At 40.2% G+C, this 12,152-nt stretch overlaps 1 protein-coding gene across 4 annotated transcripts in view; it reads right to left on the minus strand.

Moving 5' to 3' along the window:
- bif (bifocal) overlaps positions 1 to 12,152 on the minus strand; it is a 270,059-nt gene that overhangs the window by 131,298 nt on the left and 126,609 nt on the right. For all 4 annotated transcript variants that reach the window (XM_065225629.1, XM_065225630.1, XM_065225628.1 and 1 more), the window contains one exon: positions 7,767 to 7,940. In XM_065225629.1, the coding sequence (XP_065081701.1) occupies positions 7,767 to 7,940 (174 nt within the window). The remainder of the gene's footprint in view (positions 1 to 7,766; positions 7,941 to 12,152) is intronic.

Consider the following 12,152-nt stretch of genomic DNA (forward strand, 5'->3'; position numbering starts at 1 on the left):
TTGGACACATAACGTTCATGTGATTTAGTGATGCAACTTCCAATTATGGGATCATATGAAAGCTATGAGAAATTCACATGGATATTTTCCACTGGTTATGTGATTTATTTTATAAGTGTATAGATGTTTAGATGTATGAGGGAAAACAGCGCAGGGTGCAAGCTATTTCTAAACAACCCAAATTTGAGTAGGATCTGCTCATATCCACCAAAATTGAGTAAACAAAGTTGGGACTGACAAGATGAGGAATGAACAACATCGACCTGAATCCGAATGTTAATTTGTTATCTTGTCAGTTACAAACTAGTTTGCTCAATATTGGGTAGCCCTACTGCTAATGGAAATGAGTGGATCTTACTGAAATTTGGGCTGTTTAGAAATACCGTGTGCAGAAAGGTGGAAAAACTCGTTGTAAACGGCCAACGAGATCAACCCAAATTTGATTTTACTTTTCTCATAAATCGCAAAAAGTACAGGAATTCAGAAAAATTTACTTAATGTTGTCCAGCTTTTTCAAGGAAAACATTCGAGAATATCATAACAGTAACGATTGGATTTTCTCGGTCTGTTGGTACTACTACTAGGCTGAGTAAAATTTTCGAAAATTTCCTGCACTTTTTGTGATTAAGAAAAACTGAACTATAATTTCCCATCTAACATGAAAACTCTTGACATCAACACAATACAAATGCGTACGATTTCTTCTTCAGATGATAACACCCAAACTGAACAATAAACCTTCCCCTTACTTGAAAAAAAACGGAGTTATACGACACGCAGGTATCAACCATATTGATCGAATAAGCCATCTCGAAAAAAGCTTGCCTAGATGAAACAAATTGCATGTTGCTGGGTAGATTATTCATATTCAACTTGATTCTACGATGATTTTTAAAAAATAATTAAGTAAAATCATTATATGTACCTTGTAAATCTCCAGAACCGGTAGTCAGATGGGTATGCATTTTTTTTTTCAGAGGTAGATTTTGATAAGATCTTTCCACTGTTAAAAATTTCATGTTGATGGAGTGTACGGTTGATTTTTTTTAAAAATCATGAACTAAAATCATTCTACCCCATATATTTCCGGAACCGGACGTCAGATCGAGAAAAAATTCAATAGCGATCAATGGCACAATGGGGCCTTTCAAACGAGATATCAACCATATTGATCGGATAAGCCATCACGAAAAAAGCTTGCCTAGATGAAACGCGTCCACAGGCGCACATACAGACATCAGCAAATTTCATCTTGCCGGGTCGATTTTTCATGTTCAATTTGATTCTACGATGTCGTAATCAAACTGACGAGCCAGATCGAGCCGAGTTCTATTGATTGGGAATGTTTTATACAGGTGGGATAGCTTGTGTGAATGGCTATCGGTCACAGACGGCAAGACGTGTGAAATTCGATTCTAATACCTACGTAACGGTAGTAACAAAGGTAATAGGTAGCACCATCTTCATCGAAGTGTAAGTATTATTGGCAATAATCATAACTAGATGAAATGCAAATTTATATGATAGGTAACTGGATCAACGATAATTAAACATGCGCATTCAATCTCGACGACTTCTAATTCTGCATGTCAACACCTTTGACTCTCCTTTCTCTTATCCCTCACCTATGCATCTACGCTTCTATGTTAGGAATCTACTTAGCCCTCAATTATTTTCGGCAGATTTCAATCGATTCGCATATTTTTGTAGACGTTATGCTTCTGATTATCTGATTATTATATTACATATTACTATAGGGGAAATGGATGCAATGTCGGCCTGAATGCCTCTAATTTGGGCCCATACATAAATTCAGCAATCGACTAAATTTTCAATAGTATCCAAAATATCCATTTGTACCCTCCCAATGACGCGTTCATCTAGATAAAATTGATAAATAGCAGATTTTTTGCGATGTGCCCAATCTTAGATCCATAGGCCAACATTAGAGCCATTTCCCCTATATAATTCAATTTCCCCAATTGTAGCGATTTGTATGGGGTGAGTAAAGATGTCAACTCCCTATTGCTAACATTTCGTGGATAAAAGGCGAGCTCTTCTCCCCATTCATTGGGGCATCTTGCTGTTGGATGGCTCCTTTTCTGACCAGTTGGCTGACCAAGTTGTTGGAAGGAGATTCTCAACTGTCCCAAGGAAATGAATAGGTGAATTTCCTATCAATCCATCCATTCGGTTTTAACCCTTCATGCAGCGATTTGCTGATGATAATCAGAGGTTATTAAGCTTGATCAAGTTCAACAGTGAGGAGAACCCACAGCTATCGGACTAGTTTCCGTACTACAATGAGTTTTTTTTTATAGAAAATTCGAAATGATAGAATATATCAGCCATCTTGACAAATCAAAACCATTAAAAACTGAAATTCGTGGTACTTAATTTTACTCTAAGTCGAAGGAAGATCGAAGTAAGTTCCCAACAAACATTGTAAGCTAAATAAGAGCTTATAAAGGCAAAAATATGCTTCTGCAGCTAAAAAATAGCTTGTTCAGCTTTTAATCAGCTCAAATTGTTTGTTGGGTTGCGCTGAAGAAGTGACGTGTTTGAATTTTGCTCCTGTGTTTAACAAAATGGTAAGGTTTCTTGCGAACATGTGTTTTTGCGTATTGGAATGTTTGTATCTGAGAGCTGATCGGAACGGGGATCGTGAGCCAACATATGGAGGTTCATCGACAATGCTGCAATGACGGTGCGTTTATTACGATGCACTTCTTCCAGAGGCAAGAGCAAGGGGAAACTGATTTTGTTATTATCAGGATCAAGGAGATGGAGCTCCATTTGCGAGAACAATTGATCTTAAGAATCACGAAGAGGAGGGCTAATTACAGATTATTCCGGTGAGATCCTTCCTGTTTAATTTCATTTGTTTGCGAGCTCGGATAGCTTGGTGGCTGCCGCTTTTGTTTACTGAGTAGAAGTTCGTGGGTTTACTCCCAAGCTCCTCCAAAATAAAAAAAAATCCTAAGGTCGCATAGCCTGCTTAAGCGAATCTTGACCCAACCCCGTAGCATATATCAGGGCTGGTAGTGGATATTTAATATAATAGTAGTGACTTTAGTGACTAAAATAATGAAAATAGATTTTAAAGCAATAAAAAAGTGACTAATAGTGATATTTATTGATCGGAAAATAATGGTTTCAATATTTCGTTGAATGCGACCCACTTCGAGAAATTTTATAAACTCACAATCACAACCCATCCTGAACATTTGTCATGCTCATTTAAAATAAAACAAATAATGGTTTACCGATCCCATAAATTTGCCTCGAAAAATTATTATTTATTTATTATACAGTGAACCAAGAATTCAGGAAAACCGGGAAAAAGGCGCGAATTCGAAATCACCGGGAAAAAATCGGCAAAAGTCCGTGAATTTCGATGACAAACCGGGAAAAATAAGAGTCTGGACCTTTAAACAATTGCAAGGCCCTTGGACTGGAAAATATTTTCAGGCTACAGTCACTTTAATGAACTAAATATTATGAGATTTTGAAAAGATTTTAGGATGAATTCTGCAGATAACAAAAATGTGACCCTAAGAGAGATTTCACTAGAACTCCAAGTCATTTGTCTTGGGACTTCAGAAGTTCAGAGTAGAATCTGTAAGTAGTTCTTTTTGGAAAATTCATGACGATTGTGAAGCGGATTCCAGGTCCATTTCAAATGAATATTCAAAATAAGTTCTTAGAAGAATTGTGATGGCAATTCAAAGGAAATTCCAAGCAAATTTAAAGATAATATCAAGCGAATTCAAGGAAATTCTTAGCAAATTTAAAGATAATATCGAGCGAATTCTGAAGAGAGTTTCATGGATCTCACAAAGGAATTCTGATATGAGTTTTATGAGAATTCCGAGTTTAATTCCAAGAGCATCTCGAGAAGAATTTCAAGGGTTCTGAGGAGAATTGCAAGCGAATTTTCAGAAGAATTTAGTGGAGAGCTCCAAGATAGTTATGAGCAAAATGGTGTGACAATTCTGAGGATAATTGCTAATGTTGTATAGACATTTGCAACGGTCTCTCGGAGAGAATCTCAAATTCATTTTAGAGAAACTCTGAAAAGAAATGTGTTAAGAAATGATTCTAAAGGAAATTTGAGAACATTTCATAAAAATCCTGTAAAGAGTTTTGAGCAAACATTTTTCAATATAGTGAAAACATCGAAAAATCTTAATGACTTCTTGATAAGAAAAGCTAACCATTTAAAAAAATGGTATGTCCCTGTTGGGAAAAATACATTTAAATCAATGATATATGCGATTGAGCCGAAGAGTAAGTGATCTCTAAATGAGTTATATTTTAGTAATCAGAAATTTTACTGGCTCAAATCAACCGGGAAAATCACCAAAATTTCGGGAAAAACACCGGGAAATTACAAATTATGATTTGCTGGTCACCATGATTATGACTAATGCTAATTTGATTTTTGTTTTATGTCACCCAAAATTTGAAAATTTAGCTCTTTTTATTTTCCATTCTAGGTTTTATCCTTAAAGTACATTTTTTTTTATTATTGATTTATGAATTTATCATTAAATGAGTTATTTATACGTAAACTTATTTGTTGTTTGTTATTTGATGTTTGCCCCTCCTCGTCCTTTTTGAGTGATGTCGGACATAAAATGGAAATATTATTTGCATCATCCTTATGCCTTATTATAAATTATAATAACAAGGCAAATGTTCAAAATTTTTAGACAATAAATTTCAAAGACCTCGGATATAGAAACTTTTAAAAAACCTCAGATGTGTATAGCTCTAAGAGCTACACAACTTTTCTAGATAGCGGTGCAAGAAAAAATCTCATTATTCTGGAACGAGGAAAATTTTCCAAGATGGAAAGATCGTGAATACACACGGAAAATTAATCTGACGCATCCTTCGAAAGGGAAGTAAAGCCGTTGGGCCCCGGTTCATGAGTTGATGAGTCGATAGATAGGGTCCAGGTGTGGGAGCTGCCTTCCTGGCGTCGGTAGCATTGGTGCTCAACACGGAAAACAAGATCGACGGAAAACAAATCAAGGGAAAAAGAAAAAAAAAACGATTCTGAGACTTAAACTTATTCGAATTTCTGGATATAAAAAAAAAAAACTAATAGGGTTACGGGATGTGAAAGAAGACATTCGCAACTACCATAAACCGGACTAGTTCATGTTGATCTTCGTCAAGCTTCGTCTACAATTTGGACTTCTACATCAACACATGTCAGGCAGCCTTCAGGTTCAATTGGCTAAACTTGGTGAGTTCGTTCCATTTTGGAAATTTTTATCTTTTTAAAACCAGTAACGTTGGGAGATCACCTTTTTGTGGTGCGTTACTGGTGTAAGATCTACCTCCGAACCCTAGTCGTGACAACTTCAAACTTCAACGCGGGAATCAGGATTTTCCAGTAATCAAAGGATCATATTTTAGTTCTTGTTACTTTTTATGACTTGATAATAGTGACAAGACTCGGGTAGTGATCAGTGCATTTCTATATTGTATATCTCAAATCGAAAATATTGTTTATCTTCATAGATTTCACATTATCCTTTTCCCTTTGTCCTTCTTCTTTTCCTCTTCTCTTTTAAGAAAGCGAGTAATGGCGCTATATCCAGAAGTCATAAAAGACTACACGCAAACCAAAAATCTATTAAAATGAATGTTAGTTCCGTTTCCTATCATCCTCTATTCACACACTTGCCTCGAATCTCTCCAGCAGAAAAAGCATACGAAGTCGACTATGCAAGAAAATGAGCGCTTCATGTTTGTTTCTAGGCTATCCATATTCAGAAGCATGGAGAGAGCAGTGGAGAAAGCACAGGTCTGATAATCGCAACGTTCGTGGTTCGAGTCCAGTCGGCAACCTTTTTCCAATTTTTTCGACATAATTAATATACCTCACTAATACACTCTACATTTTTCGGTCTCCAATTTTCTCGCATTGGACCGCAGCTATGTATATCGCATCCTCGGTTCATGCGGTCTCCACTAACATCCTCTGATGATGAATCCCACATAATTGTAAGCGAATCCCGGTTGGGTGTAGGACAATAGTTAGTGCTCATATCCCAACCGTCAGAAGAAAATGGAGCATTACTTAACCTTTCTAGCTTTGATGCTTCTAACGACCAACCAATCATATAATTACCAAAATCGGAACGTACGGTACGCGATGTCCACGTTTCATTCATTTATTGGATTCTGAAGCATCTTCGATTTAAACAGGCTCGATGTTTTCTGAATCATCTTACCCCTTAAATGCTGCACAGTAGGCCTGGCCGTTTTGATATGTGTGACGCATCTTCGATGTGAAACATATATCAAATAGACAAGAAAAATGATGCAGATATATATATATATATATATATATCATTTTCCAGGATACTTTCAAGAACTGGCTGTGTTGGTGTTAGATTAGATTAGATTAATTTTACTCAAAGTCGAAGATCTAAACAAATAAAAGGCTTAATGTTTAGAATTCCAAGTCCAAGTTCAAGATCTTTAAAATTTTCAAAGAGCCAAAATAAAAAATAAATGGTGTCTCAAACATTTGATTTATTCCAAATTCGCAATCGTAACAGCATATCAATGTTAAGCATTTCCAATATTTATGTAAGATTTAAATCTTGAAATCTTCTCATGGTCCAGGATCTTGAAAATGCAAAATATCTTAAAATGCTCATATTTTTTACATAAGAATCACTTGATGCCACAGATGCCTCCGGTAAAATATGAGCGGCAAAGAGGCAATGTTTGAAAAATCATTGCTCAAAAATTTATCGATAGCTTTTAAATCTATTGAAACCGAATTAATCTTTAAAAATTTGTAGTTTCAAATGGCGTCAATAAATTTGAAATTTGTCAATAACATGGCTGAGGTATGATTTTTCCAACATTGCAAGTTTGCCGTTACACATTTCAACGGAGGCATCGTGTTTGGAGTGCGGGAGTTATTGCTTTAAGCCAGCACGAATTGTATAATTCCGGCAAGCATTTTTGCCCGGGATACCGATTTGATGACACCGAACAGATTGGAAATGCGTCACTCCGTTCCAACCCGAGGAAACTAACTTTATCCTCATCAAACTCAGCACTCTGGAGCAGCAGTGGAGTGAGTGTAAATCGGAATCGACATCGTCGTCGTGCTGCTGCAGCTCCAGATTTAGGTACGCACACAAAAGTTACGACCAAGTCCGTAACTGATGGCTTGAGGGCAGGCAAATAGACAGACAAATTCGCAACCGTCCAACTAGCCATTGTTGGCAGTCAGTCAATTGAAATTGACTCTCCGGTTCCCGCTTTGGACTAAGACGTCGTCGTCGTCGTCGTCTTCGTCGAAGGGAAAGCAGCTTCGCAAACTATCAAGATTGATGGCAATCGCTTTCGGTCTTTAGTGTTAGCAGGGAAAAAGAGCTCCATTTTCATCGGTTTGATTTGCATTTCAATCAGCTGCTTCCTATGGTTGCTAGTTCGTTTCAGTCTTGAACTCAGTCATCAATCTGTGCACTCTGAATAAAGTTTTGCAACAGTTTTTTTGCTACGATTCGTGGCAGGAAATACGAAGAAACCTTTAGTCAAGTTTTGGGTGCATAGTTGGCAAACCAACTATATAGTATGCAAAGAAAGTAAAATGGACAAACGTGCCCATCCGAGGTGTAAATGCGCGTGTTCAATAATGAGCTCTCATTGAGTCGGACAGTTGGAGGAAGGATAATTATGCAAATAGTGGTACACCGTTCGAAGAAGTCATCAGACTTGGCACTTACCTTGCTATCCCTAGTAGTCTTGTTTCTCATACTGGATTTACCGTTGATCACAATGTTAGCGTTGGCGAACTCGACATCGCACGGCGACGGGGGTCCCATGGCCCACGAATCGTCCGGATCGGTCGAGGTTTCGAGCGTGAGGTCGCCCAGCACCACGAAACCGGACTCGCCGGGCTGCGGAAGAGAAGAAAGAAAGCGGTTGAGTATTTGAGGCAATTTTTGTCCTGGAGATATGGGAGAAAATTATCATCAAGTTTGAAGAATTTACGGGGGCTTTTAGGACCCAGAGAACCCACCTTCGAAACCCAATAGACTTGAAGTTCTGAAGGTCGTTGAACATGCCTTAGAAGTTCCTTAGTTTTCATAGTGTAACCCCGCTCAAGAAAAGAGAAGAGGCCTTCTGGAGCCACTGTTATTGCTCTGAAATTCCCCCCGGAAGTGCCATTTGAACTTTTTCGCAATCAGAAAAAACAAATTCAATCTCACCGAAGCATGATCAATTCAAGTTCTTCGGGTAAGCTCCCACTGAGTCGGTAGACTTATTTTTTTTATCGCAAACCGTCTTCATTAGACCGACCTTGACGTTTGGCGGCTGAGTTGAAATTTGCAGCAGCAAACCACAAACAAGGGGGCCTGGGATTTGCATTTCAAATGAGGCGTGCAAATTTGTTTTCGTTTGGTGAAACCCCACAATAACAAGACAGAGACACGACTTGAAGAACTTGCCATTCGAGAATGGCACGCCAAGAACACGCCGCGGTGACTGTCGAAGAAGGAAGGCGCGCGTTTTCTCTCTTTCGCTTTCAGACCGTGCGGAATTTCCGAATCAGAAAAATGGCATGTCTGCTGCTATTATTGGCAGAAACAATTGCATTAACAGGGGGGCCTATGCTAATGGGTATGACGAAATGTTGAGCAGCCCCATGCAGAGATTACCCCCCCCCCCCTCGGCTTAGATCGTGACGCGACTGTTGATTCTTTCTGCACTTTGCACAAATTATCTAGGTATGTATTTGTTATTGAGCTGCAACGAAATATCATCCATCATAGGTAGTGCGCCGTCGTGTTCTTGCCAGCCAATCGCCAGTTGTTTCCAAGGGAGAATCAACAAATGTCAGACCTCTTAGCAGCAGCAGCAGAATAAAGGGGAGTGAGACGACCTTAAAGCGAGCAGAAATTCCAATCTGTTGCTGCTGTTGAAACGCCAGCAGGGATGGCGAGAGGTGTTTCTAAATAGGTTCTATCTTCGCACGTACCACTCTGCGATCGGGGGCTCTTTCTGCTAACAGGCCCCAGCTAAATAATGGTATCTCGTTGGGCGGGTAACGTGTGGAGGCTATAATCTTTAGGAGAAGGCTTTTTCGCCCCTAGACACTAATGGAATTGCACACCCGCACTCCCGTCCTGGGTGCCCATTCCACACTTGCCTAGTCCGTCGTTGCGATGTCTGGTCTGAGATCCGAGATCGAACTTCCAATATTGGTACGTACGTAGGTACTTGTGTGTGTGAGTGGGTGGAGGCTTTGATGGTCTTGCACCATATGGTCAATTTCAACGTGACTCAGATGAAATTGCTGGCTGTCGGGGTAACGACTATGACAATGGCTACAACGACGCCGACTACGACGACGACGCCAGAGCGGTGAAGAGAGCTTTTTTGCATATCAATAAATTACAATTTATTTTTGCCCTGCGCAATGGGGCGAGTACGATGGACATCGTTAACAGCCCCCGACCGTGGTTCAATTGACTGGAGTTGTTGGAGTAAAAATGATACTCAACTACTTACTTGGCAGATGCCATTTTTGCGTGGACGGACAGGAAGATACACATAAATTCCTAGGATAGGAATAATCGTTAACACCTCTATATACTTGCAGAAAATTGAGAAGAGAAACCGACAAATCCTGATACTGGGGAAACAAAATTAAAGCCGTAAGGCTTGGAAATTTTAACACTTAAGCACCTACAGACGGATACGTTAAATAAAAGGATAATCCTTTAGGGGAGATGCAAATGTGACGTCCACAAATTTTACGATTTTTTACAAGTGTCCTGTCACAAAATATATGACTTCCTACCCCATCATTTTTGAATCGATCTTTATGAAAAAAAAAACATCAAGGGACAGCCCAATGGGATTGTACGCAATGGTGACGTAGGACTACGTGGTCCTATATAATAAATTTTATTTGTTAACTGCAGCAAAAGCTTGTGTTTTGTGTAGGAATAGGAATTTGAGCGTCTATACTCTTTAGTATGACGCGCTTGACTTAGATGGCCCACTGCTATGCGATCTATGGATGCTCATGTGGGCTCCAGCTCGCTGCTTGCCGGCAACATTTCGTTGTGTACTGGAGAACACCACCACTCACCACGCGGTGATTGAATAAACACCATTTGGTGAGACTGGATGGAATTCAACTTTGAAATCTGTGTTAGGGAAATCGCTTTTCGAAGGCAATCGGTGATAATTTTAATTATCATAGCAACAATTGCACATTCATGCAGTATTCAATAGTGACATTTTGAAAAATGATACAGTCTCAAATTCAATAGATGCGTAGAAATATTTCTGATCGATTGGTGATAACATGATTGAAATTGGTCCAGGGGTAGCTGAGTTATTAAAGTTCAAAATCTTTCATAATGTTGTTACATGTTCCATTTTAGGTTTTCACAAAGTGTGCCCCCATATAGAAATCACAGACGTAGTCCTACGTCAAAAAACATTCAAGTCTGATCAGGGTGTCGACTCAATGAAGAAAACTAAAGTCGTTTTTCGTTTTTCTGAAAAATTCCAGGTATATAAAATCATTCACATTTTTCTAAATTTACAGGTTTAAGACAAGTTATGAGCCAGGTAATCAGCTAAAGCAGTAACCGGGGTGTTACTATGATTGATTATGATGTGTGAATGAAACTGCAATCATTTTGATATCAATAAGCTTGCTATATTTTAATCTACAATAACTTAAAGATACAGTTGTTGTTTGCAGAACCAGTTGGAAGAATATCTTGCCAAAGGCTACGCGCGTCGCATCACCGAACAGGTTAATTAAAGGAGACGCCGAAGAGTAAAGCTTGGTACCTACCGCTGAACTACGTGATACATCCGAAGAAACCAGGCAAGGTGCGGTTGGTCTGGGATGCGGCAGCGAAGACTCATGGACTGCCGTTTAACGATAAGCTGTTGAAGGGTCTAGAAATGATAACGTTGCTACACCAGCTGTTATTAGTGGATTCCGCGAGAGGAGAGTGGCGTTTGGAGGTGACATTAGGGAAATGTTTCACCAAGCATGGATTCTTGCAGAAGATCGTCAGGCACAACGGTTCCTATATCCGGGTTTGAACGGAGCGGTGGAAATGGTGCTATCGCCCGAAAGCACCACGTCGACGACTATTTCGATAGTGCCGATAGAGAAGCGGAAGCGGTGAGGCTAGCGATGGATGTGCGACGTGTACGCGCCAACGGTGGGTTCGAGATTCGGGACTGGGTTTCTAACTCGGAGGAAGTGCTACTTCAGCTCGGAGAGGAGAAGTCTGTGGTGAAACCACTAGAAGCATTGCGCTACGGAGAGAGTCCTGGGAGTGCTGTGGGACCCGAAAGGAGATCACTTAATTTTCTCGACGGAGATTCGGCAGCCCTACAGTCCTAGCATGTTCGATCCAAAGCAGTTTCTGGCTCCGTTGCTGATACACGGACGGATCATAATGCAGGATTTGTGGCGTAGCGGCATTGGTTGGGACGAGAAGCTCACGGAAGCTCACTACGAGTGATGGTTGCAGTGGACACAGCTGTTCCATCTAATCGATGAGATTCGTGTTCCACCTCGGTGGATTGGACTAGAAGGTCTATGAAACGGTGCAGCTACACGTTTTCACTGACGCTGGAGATGCGGCATATGGATGCGTAGCCTACTTCAGGTTCGAGGACGGCGAAGTCGTTCACTACACAATCATCGAGGTCAAAGCGAAGGTGGCGCCATTACAGTACCTGTCTACACGGTGGTTGGAGCTGGAAGCGGCTGTTCTCAGTGCGCGATTGGCAAAGTCGATCTGCGAAGACTATACCTTTCCGGTAGTGAAGCGGTTCCTGTGGTGTGACTCTGATACGGTAGTATCATGGGTGAAATCAAACCAACGAAGGTATAAGCCATTCGTTGCCAATCGTATTGGCAAGATCCTCAGCATCACGCATTCAGAAGATTGGCGATGGGTCGGGAAACCGATGGTTCCAAGGACCGTATCGCGGAGTGGAAGAATGGCCGAAGCAAAAGCGTCGAAATGTGGAAGTTGCCGAAGAACTCCGGGCGAGCGTGCGGCTGCTTCACATCGTGTTACCTGAGAGGTTTACGGAGAGGTTGCAGCATATTTCGCGTTGGA

The sequence above is a fragment of the Ochlerotatus camptorhynchus genome, unplaced genomic scaffold, assembly GCF_037179485.1.
Source record: "Ochlerotatus camptorhynchus isolate MF236.1 unplaced genomic scaffold, CSIRO-AGI_Acam_v1.1 ptg000232l, whole genome shotgun sequence".
NCBI classification, from domain to species: Eukaryota; Metazoa; Arthropoda; class Insecta; order Diptera; family Culicidae; genus Ochlerotatus; species Ochlerotatus camptorhynchus.